We start from the raw sequence: 25183 nt of genomic DNA, 5'->3' as shown, positions 1-25183 counted from the left end.
GAAAGAAAAAAACACAGCCTCATATCTTGATATTGTCTGTTCTATCAGGTCCAAGACGGGTGCACTATGAAGGAAAAAATATGTATTGATGGGGATAGTTTTAGTGTCAGATGAAAGCGATACAGTCCAAAGCTTCAGCTTCAACATAATACATAATACATCTACCCAGCAAAATACACTCATCACAAAAAGGAAATGACTGTGATTAGATTGGATGTGACTTGAATGAAAACTGTGTTGCTTGTTCCATTGTAGATGCAGCTTTTTTTTTGAGAACAGCAAAATACAAATACAGTATAATTTTACAAGCGCGAGAGTTTCCAGCGTTTCAGATAGATATATAAAAAAAGAGAGACATCCCACCGATCTCAAACCGCAGCGTAAAGCTCCACCCACCCGGTGCTCTCTTTTTAGAGAATCGAGCACACCCGCAAGTCATCCTGTTTCGGGAAGTCGCTGTGTGGGCTGAAGCGCTTCGTGCTTGCAGAATATTCTCCACGTATTTACAAGACAGGACTCCAGTGAAGCGACACAGTTCTTACAGTCTGTTCTTAGAGGTAAGTTCCCAGTGTGCGTTTGTTTAAGCAGCTCAACAGCTCACTGATACGACAACTTTAACATGTATGACAACAATCTGGGTGCTGTCACAGTGAAGTTCTCTACGAGCTGTGTTTCTGTTATAAAATGAAATAGATCCATGTGGTGATGAGACATTTGTGCTGTTTTTAAACTCCGTGCCGCAGACCACAGGAAAGTGAAAGTCATGGTTGGAGGGGCGTGGCACTGGTCGCACTGTCAGCCGTATCCATAAGAATAATAGTGATCATCACTATTACCACCACTATGTCCAATCTAGTACCTATCTAGCAATCTACACTGTAAGAAAAAGTCCTAATATAAAAGTATTTTACAGTTTTGTGCTGTTCTTCTAGAATATCATTAAATTTACATAAATAGACTGTGATTTCAAATCACTGTAATGTAATAAAACATAATTTTCTTGTTTTTTAAATGTATTTGTCTGTACATATGCATAATTAGATTGTTAAAATACATTCACAAATGTATCATGATTTCACAAATATGTGTCCGTTATTTGAAAGATTGAACTGTTAAATTCAAATGTAATGCTATGGAAAAATATATGAAATGATTCTTATAAACTTTTTTCACATCAAATAATTATTACTATTATTACTATTTAGGGCGATCGTGGCTCAAGAGTTGGCAGTTCGCCTTGTAATCAGAAGGTTGCCGGCTCGAGCCCCGGCTCGGACACTTTCTGTCGTTGTGTCCTTGGTCAAGACTCTTCACCTACTGCCTACTGGTGATGGCCAGAGGGGCCGATGGTGTGATATGGCAGCCTCGCCTCTGTCAGTCTGTCCCAGGGCATGCAATCCATTATTATTTAAGTTAACTGTATATTTCTGTACATTTAAGTATTATTATTCATATTGCCACATTCATTGACCTTGTTTATAGGTAATTTCATTGTTTAATCACATTAAAATGTTCCTAATTTAATGTTTAAAAGCACTTGAAAAAGGCAAAATCCCATGTAAAATTAGGGCAACAAACTGTATTGTCATTACTGAAAATAACCGTATTTTTATGAGAAAGTTATTTTCTGTTATTTTATGGTATTATTTTGGCGCCCCAGCTGCCGGAATATTACTGTTTTTCTAGGATTTTTTTTTTTTTAACAGTGTAGCATTATCAGGGACTACAACATCTAGTCCTTTTACTGAATCAGAATTAGTACTAATGATACTAATCCATCAATCCGTCCATCTCTTCTCTTCCGCTTATTCAATTCAGGTTATGACACCTCGCAGGTTTGTCGCAGGGCTGCAGATAATCATTGACACTGACTAACCTAATCCCACTAACTGGTTGTCTTCTTGTGGAAGGACGCTGTTGAGAACCCACGCAGACAGGAGAGAATGCAAACTCAATCACAAGGGCCGTGGCCAGATGGTGGATTCAAATCTAGGATATTCTTCCTGTGAGGATAGTAGTAATAATAGTAATAATATTATTATATGAATAGTAAAGATAACCACATTCATTGATGTGATTACATTATCTGATGAGTTTCATGGGGAAGATTGTACAGCAGCTATAAAAGTGTTTGCATCACCATTTCCTTAAATGTTTTTGTTTCACAGGTGCGATGATGAACTGTTGTGGTCTGCTAACACTCCAGAAGGAACCAGGTACTGATAGAAAATAAAGAGACTGTATTCACTAGAACCTCACTTCATTATTAAAATCTTCATGTATACTTATTTCTTATAACAGTTTCATGTGGCTAAAATGTAACATTTTTCACAAGAATATATGGGCTGTGTTTGTATCACAATTCTGTTTGTCTGTCAGTTCCTCTGAAGAGCATTGAGGTGGAGCTGGAGGTGAGGGACCATGTGGCTACAGTGGTCTCCACTCTGAACTACGAGAACAAGGAGGACAAACCATTAGAGGCTGTTTTTGTCTTCCCTCTGCCTGGAGATGCTGCTGTCTGTCATTTCAGTGCTCAGATTGGACAGACACAGATTGTAGCTGAGGTGAAGGAGAAACAGAAGGTGAGCTGGACAGTAAATATAACCTGATTATAAGTGAGCTTCAAAATAAACACAGTGAATGTCACTGACATGTGTCACCTGTGCTTCAGGCTCGTGAGGAGTATGATGATGCTCTGAGCTCCGGTCAGCAGGCCTTCCTATTGGAGGAGAGTGATGAGAGTCCAGATATATTCTCTCTGAGTGTGGGCAGTCTGCCTCCAGGAGAGAGCGCCTCCATCAGGTTGGAGTACGTCACTGAGCTGGCTGTGCAGGCTGATGATGGTCTGAGGTTCTGTCTGCCTGCTGTGCTCAACCCTCGATACCAACCTCAGGGTAGGACAACTTCAGAATACTTGGACCAGAAATGCTTCAATGACACTTTTGAAAATGAAAAACCACAACACCAACGAGTCATTGTAGATGGCTGCCCTTCCTGAAACTGGTTCTATTGGAGGTTTTCTGTTGAAAGTCCGTTTTTCATTCTCACTGTTGCCAAATTATTGCTCATATTGGGTCATGTTGGGGTTTCTCTGTATTATTGCAGCATTTAGAGTATAAAGCACTTCGAGGTAACTGTTTTGATGTTCTTAGTAACGTAAAGGATTTCAGTATAAGCAGCCTCATTAATTACAGCATATTTTACCTGATGTTGTGTACAGGTAGTGAAGGTGCAGGTGTCCAGGTGACTTCTGTTCCTGCCTCTCTGGTGCCCTACAGTCTGTCTTTTTCTGCCCGAGTGTCCTCTACTCGTCCAGTCTCTAAAGTAGAGTCCAACTGTTCCCTGGACCCTCTGCAGTACCTCAACACTGATCAAACCCAGGCCACGGTAGGTAGAGTGCTGATGTGTCTGCTGTGTGTGGTTGTTACTTATTACTGAGGAATAAATATGAATGTGTTTGTGGTGTGCAGGTCAAGCTGGCTGCAGGACACAAGTTTGACAGAGATATTGAACTGCTGATTTATTACAAAGACGCCCACCAGCCCACTGCTGTGGTGGAGGCAGGACAGGCCTCTGCTGAGCCGGGTGAGTAACATTAGTGTTGTTATTAGCTTTTTAGTAAAAAATATCATTATCCATATTCTTCAGAGTTCAAGAGTAATAGTTCTGATCAGAAACATACACTGCTTGTGGGTATGACTGTTATGGTAATTTTGGACTTTTAATGATCTTTAAACTGGGTTTTTTTTTTCCAGAGTGGATTTATTGTCCAGCATAGATCTTTAATGAATTTGAAAAATAAGAAATGTTAAGCTTGCATAAGTTTGAATGTATTTTGGATTTTCTCTAATCCATACATGGTTCAAAGTTTACAGTGGTCTAAAAAAGTGTTTGCCCTCTTCCTGATTTCCCTTTTTTTTTTTTTTTTTTTTAGATTCTTTAGATTGTCACACTTTCAGGTCATCAAACTAATTGAAATATTAGACAAAGACAACAGAAGTAAACAAAAAATACAGTTTCTAAATGAACGTGTTTTATATGAAAGGGAAAAAAATCCAAACCTACATCGCCCTGTGTGATAAAGTGATTGACTGACTTTTTAAGGTCATGTCACAGCACCTCAATCAGATTTAGGACAGGACTTTGACTAGGCCACTCCAAAGTCTTCATTTTTTTCCTTAAGCCATTCAGATGTGGACTTGCAGTTGTGTTTTGGATCATTGTCCTGCTGCAGAACCTCAAGTGTGTTTCAGCTTGATGTCACAAACAGATGTCCAGACGTTCTCCTTCAGGATGTTTTAGTAGAATTCATGGTTCCATTTACCACAGTGAGCCTTTGTGTTGTTTTTTGTCAGCAGTGGTTTTCTCCTTGAACTTTCCTGTGAATGCCATTTTTGACCAGTTTTTTTTTTTTAATTGTTGAATCATGAACTCTGACCTTAACTGAGACATGAGACAACTATGAATTCAGGAAGGGGACAAACACTCTATCATACCAATGTACATACAGCTTAAGTACATACATTCACTTAAATCTTTTACTGAGTGGTGCTTAAGGTTCTGCAATTTCTTTAAACTTGACAAAGCCAAGGCCTGTTAACTTCTCATTTGTGATCATGATTGACTACAACTGGTACAGACATGGAAAAAATTGTTGATGCCCTTTGGTCAATGAAAGAAAAAAACTCACAGTGGTCACAGAAATAACTTTAATCTGACAAAAGTAATAATAAATTAAAATTCTATAAATCTTAACCAATGAAAGTAAGACATTGCTTTTCAACCATGCTTCAACTGAATTATTTAAAAAATAAATTCATGAAACAGGCCTGGACAAAAATGACACTACCCCTAGAAAAGAATGAATCCAAGGTGTGTTCACTAATCAGCATCGCAGATGTCTACAATCTTGTAATCAGTCAGTGGGCCTATATATAGGACTCCAGGTAGTCACTGTGTTGTTTGGTGACATGGTGTGTACCACACTCAACATGGACCAGAGGAAGCAAAGGAAAGAGTTGTCTCAAGAGATTAGAAAGAAAATCATAGACAAGCATCTTAAAGGTAAAGGCTATAAGACCATCTCCAAGCAGCTAGATGCTCCTGTGACTACAGTTGCACATGTCATTCAGAAATTTAAGATCCATGGGACTGTAGCCAACCTTCCTGGACGTGGCCGCAGGAGGAAAATTGATGACAGCTCAAAGATTGTTACCATTCGGATAATCCGAATGGTAACAAAAGAGCCCAGAAAGACTTCTAAAGAGATCCAAGCTGAACTTCATGCTCAAGGAACATCAGTGTCAGCTCACCATCTGTCGTTGTTTGAGCCAAAGTGGACTACATGGGAGACGACCAAGGAGGACACCATTGTTGAAAACAAATCATAAAAAAGCCAGACTGGAATATGCCAAACTACATGTTGACAAGCCACAAAGTTTCTGGGAGAATGTCCTGTGGATAGATGAGAGAAAAATTGAACTTTTTGCCAAGGCACATCAGCTCTATGTTCACAGACAGAAAAATGAAGCATATCAAGAAGAGAACACTGTCCCAACTATGAAAGATGGGGGAGGCTCGGTTATGTTCTGGGGCTGCTTTGCTGCATCTGGCACAGGGTGTCTTGAATCTGTGCAGGGTACAATGAAATCCCAAGACTATCAAGGGATTCTAGAGAGAAATGTGCTGGCCAGTGTCAGAAAGCTTGGTCTCAGTCGCAGGTCATGGGTCTTACAACAGGACAATGACCCAAAAGACACAGCTAAAAACACCCAAGAATGGCTAAGAGGAAAACATTGGACTATTTTAAAGTGACCTTCTATGAGCCCTGACCTCAATCCTATTGAGCATCTTTGGAAGGAGCTGAAACATGCCGTCTGAAAAAGGCGCCCTTCAAACCAGAAACAACTGGAGCCGTTTCCTGATGAGGAGTGGGCCAAAATACCTGCTGAGAGGTGCAGAAGTCTCACTGACAGTTACAGGAATCATTTGATTGCAGTGATTGCCTCAAAAGGTTGTGCAACAAAATATTAAGTTGTGGGTACCATCATTTTTGTAAATAATTCACCTGAAGCATGGTTGAAAAGCAATGTCTGACTTTCATTGGTTAGGATTTATAGAATTTTTATTTATTATTACTTTTGTCAGATTAAAGTTATTTCTGTGACCATTGTGAGGTTTTCTTTCATTGACCAAAGGGCATCAACAATTTTGTTCACGTCTGTAGTTACTCTTTCTCATCAAGTTATTTGTTGCGACATCACTCATTGGCCTGACCAATACTCATAACAATGGGGAAAAAAATCAAAGTAAGTCAGTGAAAATCTAAGGAGGAGAATTTTAGATTTGCATAAACGAAACACCTGCAAATTCGAGGTTCAAACAACTGCATGTATGTAAAAGTTTTTTTGGATGTGTCACCACTTTAATTAGTTTGAAGAAAGACCCAAACTCTTAATTTTAAGAAATTGATTGAGATCTTCAGGAACAACCCAATTATCACTAATTCTCAAGTGTAACATAAACTTTAAATTTCTGGAACAAAAAAAAGCCCCTTACATTTGACTTAAATTTGCAGGAGAGGCTTTCAAATATAAGAACAATGTACCAGCTGTCAAGCATTGTGGTGGTAACATCATGCTTAAACTGGTCATATCTGAGCCTGTTTGCATAATTTTGACCCTGTGTGAATTAGAGAAAGTCAAAAATAATGTCACCAAAGATGACTGCATTCTCATTTCACCCTCAAAACCCCCCCAGAGAAGTCAAAAGCCAAATGACAATCATTTACATGATAAGTGAATATAAACCACAACTACAAACATGTTGGTGTCATGTGAAGGCTGTGTGCAGGCAGGAAAGGAGGAATGATGGACCCAAAAGTTCAGACTTTAAAAACAAAGATTTATTACTAAATGACAAAAATAGAAAATTGGCTAAACTGGGAATAGAGAAACTAAACTGGCAGGCAGACGGACGGAACACACAGCATGGGATAATGGAGATCACGACACAGATAAAGGAAAACACAGGGCTTGAATACACAGAGGGGGCAATCAGGGAATGGAAGACAGGAGAGATACAGCTGGGACAAAACCAGACACATTAACATAAGACACGGACCTTCAAAGTAAAACAGGAAACCCTGACTGAACTTACAGACACAGACTCACAAGCTGACACTGCAACAGAGGGAACACATAGATGTGGGACCGGGGCAGACACAGACTGGACACAGAACAGAGGGAGTCTGGAACCAAAGCTTAAGACCACAAAATCACAAACCAAGATGAACTGGAGGAATAGAAATGTAAAACAGAAACCAAAACCCTCACAGTCGTAAACCAAGATGAGAACACAAAATAAAGGTACAAAACTGAAAACACTGTTAGGTACCCGAACAGTTGGAATATATAAAAAAATTGTAAACTTGACATTTTTCTGTCCTTTTCGTGTGTTTCAGGCTCTCTGATGGGTGATCCAGTGGTGATGGTGAGTCTGTACCCTGAGTTCACCCAGTCTGTGATGTCTTCAATGGCTTCATGTGGAGAGTTTGTGTTCTTAATGGATCGATCTGGAAGCATGAGTAATACTCGCATCAGCAGTGCCAAGGTATTCATAATGTGATGTTTCATAGTGTTCCTCTCACACAGTGGCCTCATCATCTTCTCCCTCTTCCCTGAAGGATACTCTGCTGCTCCTGTTGAAGAGTTTACCAATGGGCTGCTATTTCAACATTTACAGTTTTGGGTCTAGTTATGAACACATCTTCTCGTGAGTGACTCAGTCCAAAAATCTGTGCTTCAGTCAATGATGTCACTTGTGTGTAAAGTGTGTCATAAGATATCTGCCCTAGTTAGACCAGATAATGCATTTCTAGAATACTTACGGCTCATTTAGGTAAGCTGCTGTTATGTTATGGTTCTAAAAGGCAGTTTTGAAAGTGCATGAGTGAAACTCATTAAATTACAGTGTAGAATTTGGCAGTGCTAAACAGCCCTCAATCACTTATTGTCAAGGTTTGCTGTGTGGCAGGTAGTGGTTGGACCCAAACACAGCACTCTAAGATGGAGTATTTAACTTGAAGGCAGCAGCTTTTATTCGCTGGCAAGCGCAAACTGAGAAACATGAGAAACAAATATGAGCACTAGAAATAAAACAAAAACTCAAACTAGGAAGAATGACCTAAACTGGCAGTGCATGACATAACAAACATGACACACAGCTAATGCGGAGGAAACGACAACTAACAGAGAAAAACACAGGGCTTATATACACAGGGGAGTAACGAGGGAGCTAACGAGCTGGGGCTAATCCGACATAACAAGACACAGGAAGCAAAGCAGGATACACTGACATAGGACACGGACTAAACACGGCAGGAAAGAGGAAACACGGCACATAAGCAAAGACACAGACTCAGAGAAACGGGCTTCACACAGAGATAACTGACTCTGTAACAGAGGGAACATGGAGACAAGGGTGATTAGACATGCGACTGGGGACTAGGACAGGCACAGAGAAAACATGGGGGCAGAGACTAAACACAGACCAAGAAACATACAAAGGGAGGAAGAACTAAGATCACTAAGCACAAACGAAAGATCACCAAAACCAGGAATAACAATCAAAGAATATTAAACCAAGAACTGAAACACAAACACTGGGTCAGAGAGCCAGTACTGTGACACTTATGTGTATCTCATGGCAGTAAGAGTGTGGAGTACAGCCAGAAGACCATGAAGGAGGCTCTGAAGAAAGTTCAGGAGATGGAGGCTGATCTTGGAGGAACAGAGATCCTGGAGCCCCTCAAACATATTTACAGCCAATCCTGCATTCAAAATCAGCCTAGACAGGTAACACACAGACACACACACACATACACACACACACACACACACACACACACACAGTGTGTGAGTTTATATTAATAAACTGATAGGTAAATTAAATAACACTGATTATGTATTCACCATGATATCTGCAGCCATTGTTGGGTGTTACTGGTCTGCCACAAAGCAAATATGGTTAAAATATGGTCTCCAAATTTGATCTCAAGATCTCAATCCAATTGAGCATTTGTGGGACAAACAAGTCCGATCCACAGAGGTGCGACCTCACAACTTACAGGACTTAAAGGATCTTAAAGATATCACGTCACCTTCATGGATCTAGTGGACTCAATGCTTTGATGGGTCAGGGCTATTTTGGTAGCAAAAGAGGGACCAGCACAATATTAGGCAGGTGGTCATAATGTCATGTCTGACTGGTGTATATGTGTTACTTTCAGCTTGTATAATTTGGCCTTGTATGTAAACTCTCCTCTCTAGCTGTTTGTCTTTACTGATGGAGAGGTGGGGAACACCAAAGAAGTGATCGATCTGGTGAAGAACTACTCAGGTTCACACAGGTAAAACAGCAAAAAGATGATGACATGTGCTGAGTACCAAACCTGTGTGTTTTAAAAACAGCTGTTGTATTGCAGGTGTTTCTCTTTTGGGATTGGGGAAGGGGCCAGCTCTGCTCTCATCAATGGGATGGCCAAGGAAGGAGGAGGTCACGCTCAGTTCATCACAGGGACTGACAGGATGCAACCAAAAGTAAGACAATAAGTCATAATAATAATTATTAAAAAGGCAGTATGATGTTATTAGAGATGGACCGATCCGATATTACGTATCGGTATCAGTCCGATACTGACCTAAATTACTGGATCGGATATCGGAGAGAAATAAAAAATGTAATCTGACCCGAAGTATCACAAAATCACCTCACAAAACGCGCTACTTGGCGTAACCCAGCTCGGCGCATCGGAGCAGTATGTGTCACGTGATAGAGCGGCTGTTGTCTGCAAGACCTGTCGGCGGTCTGTTGGAGCATTTGGAGCCTCGCTACATGCTTCCTAACCGCGGCATTTCATCTCGGCGAAAACTATCCCAGAGAAGTAAAGCAAGTGTGTAAGTTCATCCCAGAATGTTTGCATAGTATTTTCACGTTAAGCTTAACAACTGATATATTGAGCTGGACTGGCCATCGGAGTTCCATATTGAGGTGAAAAGGAAGCGATTTGTCCCGTACTTCAGCAAGAATTAAAAAATAGACACAAAGCTGGAATTATTCTGTCTTTGCTGCGCAGTTGCATCTACTTCTCTCATTCACTCCCCCTCCCTCTCCTGTTATTACTTCAAACATGAAACTGATCAATGATCAGCTGATCGGCTTTTCTGCCGCAAGTCCCATCTTTCTTGTTTGTTTATCGCCCACTTTGCGCTAGAAAGAGGAGACCAGCGGATAAACAACAGCAGCACGTTTAAGCATGATAAGCTGTTGTTAGAATGTATTTAATATTACTTTCTAGTAACAGCTGAGGTTTGCTGGGACCACAGCTGTAAAGCTGCTGGTCATGATATCTGTTTGGATATGTGGTGAGAGGGAAAGATGAAGATGAAACCAGGAGATGTCCTTACTGAATCATCAGAGCTGAACAGGTAATGGAGAAACAGGTTTACCTTTTAGGTTACTACTAGGTTATTACTAGGGTAATATACACCCTAGTAAGCTATAGTACTTTTTCCTGTGGGAAGGTACCATCTGTGCAGTCTGCAATTCTGTTGAAGAAAGATGTTGAATCTATTTAATTATTGTAGAAAAATAATTGATTTCTGTGCATTTGTTTTACACTTGCATTAAATTAAAGTTGATTACATCGATTAAGGGCGGGGGGTGGTTCCCTAATATTTTTGCTGGGAGTTGGCAACCCTATTAGTTAGGTAGGTAAGTACTCTTTAAAATACCAGAATAGGGAGGATGGTGTAGGTTTAAGTTTATTAGATTGATCAGTGTTGCTGAACTATAAAATGTTTCGGTGGAGTGTATTTTTTGCATACAGGTATAACAGAGTAGCTTCAGTCTCTTGTTTTTTAAAACTTGAGTATGAACTTATACAAAATGCAGCAAGATATTTATAAAAGAAACTGTTTTATTGATTACAAAATACGCTATATCGGATTCATATCAGTATCGGCAGATATCCAAATTTATGATATCGGAATCGGTATCGGACATTAAAAAGTGGTATCGTGCCATCTCTAGATGTTATTATTTGGACAGAAGACATAATTTCAAAATAAACATAAATGCATAATTGTTTTCTAATTCTTGTTGTTTTCAGGTGATGCAGTCACTGCGATTTTCTCTGCAGCCAGCTGTGGTCGAAATCTCAGTCACATGGGATTTACCAAAGGAAGTGTCTGTCACTGTCCTCTCTCCACCAATCACAGCACTTTTCCAGGGTCAGAGGTCACTGATTTATGCCCAGCTCACTGGACAGGTAGGAGCAGCAGCCTCTCATGTTGTTGTTTAGGTATTTGATGACAGTAATTAACGTGACTTCTAACACTGTAATTCTGTGTCAGAGCTCAGAGGCAGCAGAGGGCTGTGTGACGCTGAAGTACAGCCTGGCAGGTCATCCCTCTGAGAACCAGCTGCACTTCAGTCTCAGACCTGCAGAGGACACTGGGTAAAACATGTTTAATGTAGAGCACAGCGCTCTGTGGGTCATAACCATGAATTGAAACTAATTACAGCAGGGGTGTGTGGTTGGTAGGATGGAGAGGTGGAGTAGAATGGTTTTAGGTGCTGTGCCACTTGTGAAGAGCAGCACAGCTGTTTGTAATCTGCTGATTAATCTCTCTCCTCATGTAGTTGGTGCATGGCTGAAGGCGAGAGTTCAGGGTGTCACAAACTACTGGTTTTCTGATTTTCATGAGCTAAAATCATCAAAGCTAAATCAAAAAGGCTTGAAATATTTACTCTGAACTTCAAGATATCTTTATGGTTATAGATGTTCTAGCATATGCTCCAATGGAACCACTGTTTTGGGGGGAGATTTTAGTAAATGTCCTTTGACTGAGTGAATAACTTCAAGTATCCGACAAGATGAGAACAAATGTAAACATATGGCACTATCAGAGGAGCTAATCAGTTTTTTTTGTCAGATCACTGTACGATTCACTTGGTCCCCACTTATTAATCAGCCATAAAGAAAGATAAACTGAGTTGTTCCAGTCTGGACTCTAAACTGCAACTGAGGGACTGCTTTGACTGCATCAGATGCTGCCTTTTTACATGTTCATCACTGTGTGACCCCGAAGAGGACACAGTGGTGTTAAAAACAGTAAAATGACTGGTAAACTAATATCCTATAATAACACAGTGTTAACAATGACAAGCATTAGAATTCTGTGTGTTTTCCTTCTTATCTGCAGACTAACAGTCCACAGGTTGGGTGCTCGGACTCTGATTCGTTCCCTGGAGATGAAGGAGAGAGAGCACAGAGGACAGCAAGATGGAGGAGTGAAGGAGAAGGTGGTGCAGCTCAGTGTCCAATCAGAAGTGAGCAGTTCTTTCACTGCCTTCATTGCTGTCAATAAAGACAATGGAGAGGCGATCCAAGGACCTCTTGTCCAGAGAAATATTCCAACAGCCCGTGAGTTTTTTTCATTGTCAGGGATTCTAACAGCTAGTCCTTTTACTGAATCAGAATAACAATGAGAAACCCCGTCCAGTTTATTTTTTTAAAAAATCAGAATCAGAATCAGAAAGGGTTTTATTGCCAAATGTTGAGCAGGTTTACAACATTAGGAAATTGCTGCGGTACTTAGTGCAAACATACTGTCGGATAACGCTTAAATAAACATAAAAATAAGAATTAAAAGTGCTAAGTAGATAGATATATATACATGAGTGCAGGTGGTGATCAGTGCCAAACATGGAATGATGCAGTGAACACAGTGTTAGTGGTGGGAACAGTCATATGGTTATTGTTCATGAGTCCAACAGCAGAGGGGAAGAAACTGTTCTTATGGCGAGAGGTTCTGGTGCGAATGGACTGGAGCCTCCTGCATGAGGGGAGCAGGTCAAACAGACTGTGTCCAGAGTGAGAAGGGTCAGCTGTGATCCGAGCTGCACGCCCCAGTGTCCTGGAGGTGTACAGGTCCTGCAGAGATGGGAGTCTACAGCCAATCACCTTCTCAGCAGAGCGCACAACACATTGCAGTCTCTGTTTGTCCCTGATAGTGGCTCCAGCGTACCACACGGTGATGGAGGAGGTGAGGATGGACTCGATGATTGCAGTGTAGAATTGCATCATCGTTCATGTTGGCAGGTTGAATTTCTTCAGCTGCCTCAGGAAGTACATCCTCTGCTGGGCTTTCTTTATGACGGAGGTGATGGTGGGCTCCCACTTCAGGTCCTGGGTGATGGTGGTACCCAGAAAGCGGAGTGAGTCCACAGAGGTGATGAAGGTGTCAGTCAGGATGATGGGGGGGAGTGGGGCTGTGTGCTTCCTGAAGTCCACAATAATCTCCACTGTCTTCTGGGCATTCAGCACCAGGTTGTTGTGGCTGCACCAGGACAAAAAAGCAAAACTAAAATTGTCACCAACATCTGAAGCTAAAAATAGCTGAGCATCAACGAAAGGAATACTATTATGATCCTATGAGGAGAATATCAGAGTTAGTCCAAAGAACACCAAAGCGCAACTTATTGGTGAACAAGTTAATGAAGCAGTAGATGCCTACAGGCTACTGTGTTCGCCACAGAGCATTAGAAAGTAAAAAGCTGAATGGAAGTACAACACACATCTGCCAGTCTATGATATCACGTCTTTTTCATGCTATATAGTGGCAATGGATTGCTTTTTATCATCAGCAGCACATAGAACATGCAAGTACAAACCTGAATGAATGGCAGTGGAAACTATTTTTTGCATGGAGGCATGCTTGTGTCTCTGAGATTTAATAGATTTATATTGTACATATAGGTGAGTGTGAATGACATCACCATACTAATAGTAATGTAATAGTAATGTAAAGTGCAGAGAGACACAAAAGGGCAGTGTGTTTTATAAAAATCAGCAATCTTTTTTTAAATTAGGTTTTTATTATTTTAAATTTTATTAAAATCTTGATGCATGCTTAGTCATCCAGATAAAGAAATCCCAGAAAGCTCATTGACCTCAGACCACAGGTGATACCCAGTAGAAGCTACGCAAAGTCTGTAGGGTTCAAAGAAGACACATAAACATGGTGTACCTTTAAGACCCACTATCTGTTTGATCAACTCAGCCACCTATAACATCTCATAGTTTCTGGCTTTGGTCTTCAACAAATTGTTAGTCAGCCCTAAACACCACAGCCACACCACATCCAGAACTCCTTGGATTTTGTTTAAGGTGAAAGATGTCATTATGGATTCGCATACAAGGGTCAGTACTACAGGAAGAAACATGGGTTCCCCACTTTCACCCACTACAGCCCATTTTTATATTGAGGAAGTGTAAAAGAACCCTCTGTCATTCTACCCTGGAACACCACTGGGCCATTGGTATAGGTGTGTGGATGACACCTGGCTGAAAATCAAATCTTAGGGCAGCTAGCCTTAGACTGAGATTTCCATCTGTAAAGACTGGGACCCAACACACTGTTACTGGGACCACTTTCAGGAGGGTTTATTGAAGTTGCACACATATCGTTTTTACTGTTCGGCACCCCGTCCACCAACTTTCCAGTTGGCTTCTCTGGTCTCCGGCTTCACTATAAAAAGGAAAAGCCTCTTTGGGACAATCATCACCACCTGTCCCTCCCTCCAGCCTTCCTGGCACCGCCGCCTTGAGCTCACTGCCCCACCCCTCCCCTGCAGCTGCAGCTAAGCCACAGGCCACACCTCTGCCACACCATCAGTAATGGGGGACTTTTAAAAATGGATGTGTACCATAACCTATTGCATATGGATCAGTATTTATTTAGGCAGATGAAGAAGAGAGTGCTGACAAATGTTGACAAAAAAGTGCCAGGATTATTCTACATAGTTAAAGATCATATAAAGCACTTAAAATTAATATTATAGATGGAAAAGTTTAAACAGACATGCATGGTGAACAACATTGATTCTGTTTCTGCCCACCATCTTGGATGTGTTAAAGAGGTCATTCACAAAGTTCAGGTTAACAATGAAGTAAAAACTGAGGCATCTGCTACTCAGCATATGCAAAGAGGTGTCAGCCGAACTGAAACATCTGCTCCAAGCAGGCATCATTGAACCAGTGGATGCATCCAAATGGCTGAGTCCTCTAGTGGTGTCAAGAAAAGGTGACTTGAGACTTTGCGTGAACCTAATAAAAGCGTAATAATGGACACATGAATGAAGAACACAATGAACGTTTGCATGCTGTTCTCAGGCCTCTGAAGGATGTTGGTCCGCAGATCTATTCCAGTAAAAGTTCATTCGGGCAGACGCATATTCCATTCCTGGGATGTCATTTCAAAGAAGGGCTTGTGTCCTCACCCAGTCCACCTGACTGCCATCTCTGAAGCTCCTGCACCAAAGGACATGGCTGCACTTTGCTCATTCCTAGGGTTAACGTTGTGGTTCAGCAAATTTTTGCCGAACAGCGCAACAGTAGTTGATCCACTGTGAGAGCTTATTTGAACAAACTAGAATGAACAGATGCAGCAAATGAAAGCTTCATTAAGCTGAAAGCAATGCTCCTCTTGGACCTCTTGTGCAGAGAAATCTTCCAACACCCTGTGAGGTTTTGTGTTTTTTAAAGCAAACACTAAAAGTGTCACCCACAGCTCTGAAGATAAAGATCACTGATCATAAATAAAAGGAATATTATCATGATTAGGACAATATCAGAGATGGTTCAAAGCACATTTCTAATGCACATCTCAGTAGCATTAGAAAGTTAAAAAGATCAATGGTAGTACAAAATACATCTATCCATGTCTATAAATACTAACCTGTTCTGAACTCATACTCTATCTCCTTTTTTCACCTTACAGATTGCTGTTCAGCATCCTATGTTACATATAAAGCATGTAAGTAAAAAGCTGAGTGAAAGGTGATGGAAACTGTGTGTGTGCATGGAGGTGTGCTTCTGTCCCTGAGATTTAACAGATTTAAACATCTACCTGACTGTCGGTGAAATCAGCCCAATGAAAATGTTAAGAGCAAAAAAGCTTAAGAGTGTACTGTTATACTATTACAATCAGCAGGTTTTTGTTTCATTTTGCATATCAATTTTTTGATATAGTGAAGAAGAGAATATACTAGAGTCAGCTCAGTGGATCCCAAAGTATAAAAGGGATTGCAGTTAAACAAAACGTGAGATTTACTACTAAACACATGATTCAAGGAATCAAAATAAACTGTGGAAAAAAACTAAATACTGTTGAACAATAGAACTAGGTAATTTCACAAATCTGACCCCAAAAAAGTGTAATGAGCAAGTGGTATAAATACTGCAGTGACCAATTAGAGATGAGAGAACTGTGAAAGGGAAAAAGTCTTGAAATGACACAAGAGTTAGAAGATGAAACCAGACTGAAAAGACGAAGCTCTAAAACCCAATTGTAATATTTGTCTTTGTGTTATATCACCAAAATAACATCAACTTTGTGCTGTTATACTTCAAATACCAGAAAAATCTGACTCTTTCTTTTTTTCTTTTTCTTTTTGACTTGACTTCATTGTAGGCAAAATGAAGAAGAGTGCTCCATTGCCCATAAGTAAGTAAAATTTGAATGACAAATCAACACACACACATACACAGCTATGCAAATAAAGGCACAGAAACAAAATATTTGTGTTTTAACTTGAAGTTTTATATATTAAATACTGTATGTAGTGTAGCTGCAGTACTTGCCTTGGTAGACAGGATGTATGCTACATCAGTAAATGAAGAAAATCAGGTTCGTACAACATTTTGCAACATTTATAATTTAATTGAACATATTTACATTTTACATTTTTGTTATGAGTTTTGAGGCACCACATAATATCAGAATCCAGTATTTTAGATTATTTTTGTATACTATGAGTGTGCAACAAAAAGTGAGAGTAGAAGAAAAATTTTCAGTATGTGTCAAAAGTTTGATTACACTTATTCATAGAAGGATTTGACTGTTTTCACTATTTCCTACATTTACAACATTTAGGACTTCAGAGCTATAAAATAACACAAATAAGATTATGATACGTCAAAAGTCCAAATAAATGAAAATGTGTTTTACATTTTAAGTAAACTATTTTGCTTTTATTAGTTGGGGACATTATCTCCACTTGCCTTCTTAAGGTATTTAGGAATGTAAATTCTGAATGAGTTACAGGTCCTCGCAGGATGTAAAAACTAGACTGCTAAGATAAACCTAAAATACTGTTTGTAATATTTGCGTTGTATTTATATATCACCACAGTAATATTAAAAATCTGTACTTTTGTTGCTATTTTAGCAAATTCTTCTTAAATGTTTGAAACCTAATTTATTTTTTTTTAACTCTTGACTTCACAGTTGGTACCTTCCAGATGTTTAGTCGGTGGGGTAAGTATAAGTAAAAGCTGGATGGCAGAACAGCACATATGTTTAAAAAGAAGTGTAAACAAACCAACACATTTCTCTTTGAACATTGCCACATTAACATATTAACAGAGAGTATCTTAAAGTGGTGACTGAAGAAGGTTGAACTTTTACAACATTTTGATTTATTCAGAATATTATTGAACACCACATAGACATAAAAGACTACTTATAATGAGCTGTAAGGTTCAGCAGTAAAATCAGAATCCAGTAGCTTCATTTATATTTTGTTTTCAAATCATCTCGTCTTAACTGCTGAATCAAACATGTGGCAGACAGTGCTTGACGCAGGATGGACAAGTAATAGGAAAAGAACTAAGAGGAAAAAGCTTAAGACTAGAAAACAATGGAAATAGTCAGTTGTGCAAATCGAGGATGGTGAGCAACTGGTAGAAATACTTCAGCAACCAATCAGAGAACAGGATGCAGGCGAGGAATGGTGAGGAAACTACTGGCAGACAAGTCAGGGAGGTGAGAGTAACAAGTTGTGTAATGACTGAAGAGTTAGGACATGAAAACAGAACAACCAGACTGAATGGAGGAAGATATCAGACATTTTAAATAGTATTTGCAGTATTTGTATTTCATCCAAATAAATTAGAAACAGTCAGTCCATTAATTGTTCTCTTTAACAAATTCTTATGAAATATCTTGACTCCCTTTTCTTTCTTTCTTTTTTGTTTTTACTTCACAGTTGGTGATCGTCTGCATAAAAGTAAGTAAAAATTAAATGGCAGAACAACATCTTTCTCTTCATGCATTTTCAAAAACACAGACGCAAAGCAACACATTTCTGTTTTAACAATGGAACAATGCGGTTTTCGTCCTGGTTGTAGAACACTGGACCAGTGCTCTTTATCCTCTCAGGAATACTTGAGTGTGCATGGGAGTTTGCCTAACCAATCTACATGTGTTTTGTGGACTTGGAGAAGGCATTCGACCGTGTCCCTCTAAGTGTCGTGTGCCTGTGGGGGGTGTTTGGGAGTACGGGGTGTCTGGCCCATTATTACGGGCCATTCGATCCATATGAAACTGCTGCAAAAGCTTGCTCCTCATAGCCGGTAATAAGTCGGTCTCATTCCTGGTGGGTGATGGGCTCCACCAGGGCTCCTTCGTCACCGATTCTGTTCGTAAATTTTATGGACAGAATTTATGGGTGTAGCCAAGTGGCGAAAGGCTTTCACTTGGGTGATGGCCTCCAGATCGCGCTGGAATGGTTCGCAGCCGAGTGTGAAGCGTGGGAATGAGGATTAGCACCTCCAAATCTGAGGCCATGGTCCTCAGCCGGAAAAGGGTGGAGTGCTCACTCTGAGGCAGAGGCCTAAGTGCCCCAAGTGGAGGAGTTTAAGTATCTCAGGGTCTTGTTTACAAGTGACGGGTGAAAGGAGCGGGAGATCAACAGACAGAATCTACACCCTCACCTAGGGCTGGGCGATATGACCCAAAATTCATATCTCGATATTTTTTAGCTGGATGGCGATATAAGATATATATCGCGATTTTTTTTTAAGCCATAAAAGAGAGTTCTTAGTTAAAGCTGTTTCCCAGATGTCACACAGGCACTTTTATTAACATACAGCGTAGATGTACATGAAAAAATTACTCAAAAATAAATTATGAGCATTTATTAAATAATAATGCTCCATAAATAAAAGAAAACAATGTTGTTTTTGTGCATAACAAAGAGCTCACAATTGTGCAGTCAAAATGTAAACTAAAAGACGCTGAGCATAATAACAAAGAGACAGATTTCACAACTGCTCTGTTCCCAACTTCTACTGCGTGACTGACAGCCTGGAGTTTGAAATCCGCTTCGTAACCACGTCTCTTAACAGGTGTCATTTATGGTTCTTATACACACAGAGTACGTATAAGACTCATCTAACTTATATTTATAGTGATATTTACTAAGCCTCTGAATTACTTTTTAGAGTGCAATAGCATCAGTAGTAGTAGTATTTAAAGTATGCGAGCTGTTCAGTAATATTTCATCCATCCATTCATCCATCTTCTTCCGCTTATCCGGGGTCAGGTCGCAGGGGCAGCAGCCTAAGTTAGATGAGTCTGATAAAATCTATGAATATCCTTTTAGTAATTATTTGAGTTTGATAAGTTGAAATAAATGTCTAAAATGTTAACGTATGTGTTTGTGTTAAATTAAGGTATTATTTACATTTATCTCAGACAAAAAATTCAGTATGTGGTTCACAGAATACCTTCTTTGCATGTACTTAATATTTTTGTTTAAAATTGAATCAAAATATTTGAGAAATAGGTATCTATACTCATCAGTATCTTGTACTAAAATCATTAATTATTCAAATCAATATTATTTATTGTCAGCAACTACAACTGAAAAGTGTAAGTAAAACACAATAACGTGGAGTAATTGAGTACCATGAGCCTTTTTCATTGTTTTGTTCATTTTGTTTTTTAAATACTCTGAGCTTTTGTGTTTGCTCTCCTGGTTTGCCATATATTCTTCAAGGATGTAAGGCTTTGAGCTAAAAGGGAAAAGGCTCTTGTCTTTTTAGTGCTTGTTTATTTCGAGTTATTGCCATGTTTATGAAAATTAAATTTTCATTTGGAAAAATGTTAACATGTGGTTATTTTTCATACATGTGTTATGAAACACACAACTACATGTTAGTTTGTCTGATTTTTTAGACTTAGACTAACAGTGAAATACAGGGTGGGCCATTTATATGGATACACTGTAATAAAATGGGAATGGTTGGTGACGTTAGTATATGTGAGGGGGCAAACTCCTCAAGATGGGTGGTGGCCATTTAGAAGTCGGCCATCTTGGATACAACTTTTGTTTTTTCAATAGGAAGAGGGCCATGTGACACATCAAACTTATTGGTAATGTCACAAGAAAATCAATGGTGTGCTTGGTTTCAACGTAACTTTATTCTTTCATGAGTTATTTACATATATATATATATGTATATATATACACACACACTCTTTTTTTTTCAAAGCATGAATTTAAATTTCTGGGCAAGGATACAGTTCCAACATTAATATTCAAAGTTGTATCTTTTTGTGATTTTAATTATGGTTTTAAATGACTCACTCATTTTAAACACTTGTAATGGGCTCTAAGTCAGTGTGTAAAATGTTGCATTTTTAAAAACTTTACATTTTAACAAGTTCATAATAATAAAGATTTGTTGTAATGTCTTTATTTCTTCTCTTTGTTTATCTAGAACATTTTTCCTCAGAAGCCCAGCAGTGTGCTATGGCTTCACAAGGTAAGTGAAACACTAAACAGAACAGAAACAAAGATGTGTGTTTTGTGTAAATACAGTAAGCGACAGTGGAAACATTTTTACAGAAACCTCTGCACTAACCTTCCATCCCCAAAAAGTGCTGCAACTCACGCCTGGATGACTGCACTGAGAACATCACAATCGTTTTGATTTTTGAGTGGATGGGTTTTAGCTGTTCCCCAGCCCACTGTCACTCCAGATGCACGACTGTGGCGCGGTCAACATACTTTACCTTAACTGATATTGGTCAACATACTTTACCTTAACTGATATTGGTCAACATACTTTACCTTGAAGATATTGTGAGGAATGCCAGGGTAAGCTATGGTCATTTTAACCCCTAAATAACCAGCCACAGGAGTGTCTTGTGTAAGACTGAGAATTTCAGAGCAAAACATCTTTTGTATTTCCATGCTGCAGTCATCTTGCATGGACACATACGGCAGAGTCCATTTAACAAAAGAGTGTTGAGTCTACAGAAATAACCCCATCCTGTCTCTGCAGTCATTTACCTTAACTGAGACAGATTTAATCACAGAGTGATTATGCAGTGCCTCTGGGGAAAAATACCTCACCATATTTATTAAGGTGCAAAAAGATGGATGAGATTTCAGTAATAAGCTGTTATTAGTGTAGTTTAAGACAGACGACAGTCACAATATATAAAAATCAAGGACAAGGCACCCTATATATCAATACATTTTTGGAGTTGAGCAAATTATTATTCTATATTCTAGCTACTGCATGTAGAAATTGTTACAGCAATCTTGAGAATACGTGACATATACAGTAACCTACAACAGCAAATGAGCAATGTTGAGCTGTTAAGCTGCTGCTGGTGGTAGCAGTTGCTTCTACTTTATGCCTTTTTTGACAGAAGATCCACTTTTCTCCTGCTGAATAATTTATTAGTCTAATATTGTAATAAGATAAGATAACTCTTTATTGTCACTGCACAGTCATACATAGTACAGTAGTACAATGAAATTGGAAAACTGTCCTACGTCGGCACTACATATAACACAACACACGACACGATACGACACATCACATTGCAACACAAACAACACAACACAGTATATTAACTTAGTAATAATAAAAAAAAAAGAATAAGTGTATGTGTATTGCACACTGTTATTATTGCACATTAATTATTATTGCACCTTGTTATAAATATAAATATTATTATTGTTATTGTTTTTACCGTTGTTACCTCCCCCCCAAAGAAGTCCAGGGAGGTAGCCAATCAGGTCAGCTATTTGCATTAATTAGGGCTGTTGTCCTGTTGTAAAAGCTGTCCTTGAGTCTGTTTGTTCGGGACCTCAGCAGCCTGAACCTCCTGCCAGACGGCAGCAGCTTAAACACCCGGTGTCCTGGGTGTTTACAGTCCCGTAGGATGCTGCGTGCCCTCTTGAGACAGCGAGTGCTGTACAGGTCCTTCAGGGAGGGAAGAGGATGTCCAATGATTTTTTGGGCCATATTAATGACCCTCTGGAGTGCCTTTCTGTGTGTTGTGGTGCAGCTGGAAAACCATACACCGATGCAATATGTCAGCACACTTTCAGTGGAGCAGCGGTAGAAGACGGTCAGCAGCTCCTTCTTCAGGTCCATTTTTCTGAGGATTCTCAGAAAGTGGAGACGCTGTTGGCCCTTCTTTAAAACCGCAGAGGTGTTAGAGCTCCATTGGAGGTCTGTGTCTATGTGCACACCCAGAAACTTGAAACTGGAGACCCTTTCCACGCACTCCCCGTTGATGCTGACAGGCTGCAGCTCAGACTTCCTCCTTCTGAAGACAACTTTTTCTTGGTGGTATTGAGGTCCAGGTTGTTATCTACACACCAATCTGCTAGCCTCTGAACTTCAGCTCTGTACACCGTCTCATCTCCCCCAGAGATGAGCCCCACCACGGTGGTATCATCTGCAAACTTGATGCGTTGTCTGGGTGGGTACTAACACAGTCATGTGTGTACAGAGTGTACAGTAGGGGACTCAGTACACAGCCTTGTGGAGAGCCAGTGTTGAGGCTGAGGGCTGAGGAAAGATGAGGCCCCACTCTAACTCTCTGTACACGGTCTAAGAGGAAGTCTCTGATCCAGCAGCAGGTGGTAGAAGGAAGTCCGATTTCCAGCAGTTTAACTATTAGTCTGTCCGGGAGTATCGTATTGAAAGCAGAGCTAAAGTCAACAAAGAGCAGCCTGGCGTAACGGCCCTGCACTTCCAGGTGAGAGATGGTGGTGTGGAGCGTTGTAGCAATGGCATCTTCAGTTGATCTGTTAGCTCTGTATGCAAACTGGAGAGGGTCGAGTGTGGGTGGCAGGCAGGACATGATGTGACGTCGAACCAGTTTCTCAAAGCACTTCATTATAACAGGTGTTAGAGCAACTGGTCGGTAGTCGTTGAGGCTGCTAATGTTAGTACGCTTTGGCAGTAGGACAATTGTGGCTGACTTTAGGCATGGTGGGATGCAGGACTGGGACAGTGAAGTTTTGAAGATCTTAGTGAAGATCCCAGCCAGCTGGTCTGCACACTCTTTTAGGACCCTTAATAATAAAACAATAATAATAAAATAATAAAACAGATAAAAGCGAGGATTTACTGTTAATAAGTTTTGTTTGCTTTAGTGTCTTCTGATCTCTTGGATTTAGCATATTGGCCACATATTTTTATTATAAAGCATGAGAACAAGACCTTATATAACATCATTTCGTCAGTATTCATCTGATCAGGTTGATTACTTTCAAAAGTTATTCATTAAAATCCTACTAACTGTTCAATTCATAATGTCTAATGCTGGGGTGTGTGGTTTTCTCAGTTTTTAGGCTGTTGTAAATACACAGTTTGTCACATGAATTGGTTAGTCATATACACTTTATGTTGTCTCATCTAGCATCATAATCAGGTTTTGTTTTTATTTCATCTTAGATTTTCCAGCTGCTGTGCCTGAGCAGCCACCCAGAGACCCTTTGCTGCAGTTAGTCTCCCTGCAGGAGGCGTCTGGCTGCTGGCTGCTTGATCCAGCTCTGGCTGCTGCACTGGGAAAGACCGACGAGGAGGTGGAAAAGTCAAAGCCTGAAAAGGTGGGCTGTTGCTTTGGCTGTTGAAATAGTAACACAAATGTAAGATACTGTATAACAGATTCCATAGCATGATCTGAATGAAAACTGGAATTACAACACAACATAAAACAAATGGAAATAAAGTCAGACTAACTGTAGGCCTTCTTGCTGCATGAAAATAAGCATCTGTATATCAGACACTCACACTCATGAGCAACCACTGAGCTGCACTAAAGTCTGATATTGTCCAGGAACCACAAAGCAGCAGAAATCATTTTCATCATCAAAAGTTCTTAAAGTCTATCACCGTCTTATTTTACATTTATATTATTCTATTATTTGCAGAAATTAAGATGATAATTTTCCTGTTTCCTGTTTTATCTGATTGTCTTTCACTTGATGAATTAGGCCAGCAGTGAAGTGTGGGCCACCATCCTGGCTCTGATCTGGCTTCATGGTTTCAAGATGGATGCAAAGGATGAGTGGGAGCTTCTGGCTGTGAAGGCAGCCTCATGGCTCCAAGCTCACAAAGGTAGTAATCATCACAATGAAAATAAAATGATATAGTCAGCTTTTTCCCCCATATCAATTTCTATAATCATTGTGTGTTTTGTGTTTTTAGCATTGTGTGTGTCAGAGTGTGTGGATGCTGGAAATGTCCTGCTGGGTTGCAGCGTGAAGAAAGAAGCTCTGGGACTCTGAGGGTTTTCTTAAAGTGACTTCACCTTCAGCACTGTTAAGCAGAAGGATACTGACTTACACTATACTGTGTTGCTGTCTTTAGTCTGACCCTTTAATTGTTATAAAATCATTATTTTCCTTGAATCCAAATTGGTATTTAACATTGGATTTAACACTGTAACACGTGTCTGCAGAATTATCTGAATACTCCAAACACACTTTCTGACATCTACTGTAGAAGCTCAGTCAGAAGGTGTTTTCATTCTTTCTCTTCCACTAGATGTGATTGACTTGTTTCATTCTCACTAACATAACCTCCTGTCAAATGTTGCTGACTCAACACTAATAAAACACATGATTTGGTAACACAGACTTGTTTCTCTGCATTAAAGTCTTTAATTCAATTCAATTCAATTTTATTTATATAGCACCAAATCACAAAAACAGTCGCCTCAAGGGGCTTTATATTGTACGGTAGATTGTACAATGATACGATCTACTGTACAATTTAAAGGAGAGTTTCAGTATGTGTTTTTCTGGATGAACACTTCCTTTTCTCTTTAAATGGTGGCATTTAGAGGTGAACTCTTCACTTGGTCTTGTAGCCAGTAACTTCTGAATTGCTCTTTGTCTGGTCTCTCACCTAGGACTTATTTGCCCCTGCAAAGTCCCCCACCACGATACAGTAGTGATTCATCGAGGGTGATAGATAAAAATCTGTATATCTGGTTGTAAATGCTACTTTAGAGTGT

The 25183-nt window shown here is 39.7% G+C and overlaps 1 protein-coding gene across 2 annotated transcripts; it reads left to right on the top strand.

The window, feature by feature from the left end:
- The first annotated feature begins 451 nt into the window (after positions 1-451).
- Positions 452-24803, top strand: LOC134641038 (von Willebrand factor A domain-containing protein 5A-like). 2 transcript variants are annotated; one of them, XM_063493223.1, is made up of 23 exons: positions 452-557; positions 1911-2005; positions 2169-2216; positions 2380-2582; positions 2672-2894; positions 3221-3387; positions 3471-3585; positions 7463-7611; positions 7685-7773; positions 8711-8855; positions 9330-9409; positions 9485-9599; positions 11171-11329; positions 11415-11518; positions 12267-12487; positions 15846-15881; positions 16539-16571; positions 17354-17383; positions 18114-18134; positions 20632-20676; positions 23617-23771; positions 24159-24282; positions 24373-24803. In XM_063493223.1, exons 2-23 carry the CDS (start codon positions 1975-1977, stop codon positions 24450-24452), a joined length of 2373 nt encoding a protein of 790 aa, XP_063349293.1. In that variant the 5' UTR covers positions 452-557; positions 1911-1974; the 3' UTR covers positions 24453-24803. The 2 variants fall into 2 exon arrangements, with proteins under 2 accessions (XP_063349293.1, XP_063349295.1); XM_063493225.1 differs by lacking the exon at positions 1911-2005.
- The last annotated feature ends 380 nt before the right edge of the window (positions 24804-25183 follow it).

The sequence above is a fragment of the Pelmatolapia mariae genome, linkage group LG14 (genome assembly GCF_036321145.2).
Source record: "Pelmatolapia mariae isolate MD_Pm_ZW linkage group LG14, Pm_UMD_F_2, whole genome shotgun sequence".
NCBI classification, from domain to species: domain Eukaryota; kingdom Metazoa; phylum Chordata; class Actinopteri; order Cichliformes; family Cichlidae; genus Pelmatolapia; species Pelmatolapia mariae.
The sequence above is the reverse complement of the archived record's forward strand: the minus strand, read 5'-3'. Positions and strand labels throughout refer to the sequence as shown.

What these genes read in the sequence shown, in the direction of transcription:
- LOC134641038 (XM_063493223.1), top strand. Translation starts at nt 1,975, where the DNA reads ATGGTGGATTCAAATCTAGGATATTCTTCCT. An exon ending in CTGATCAAACCCAGGCCACG is followed by an intron (nt 3,388 to 3,470) that starts GTAGGTAGAGTG and finishes TGTGGTGTGCAG; the next exon opens with GTCAAGCTGGCTGCAGGACA. An exon ending in TGGTGATCGTCTGCATAAAA is followed by an intron (nt 18,135 to 20,631) that starts GTAAGTAAAAAT and finishes TTGTTTATCTAG; the next exon opens with AACATTTTTCCTCAGAAGCC.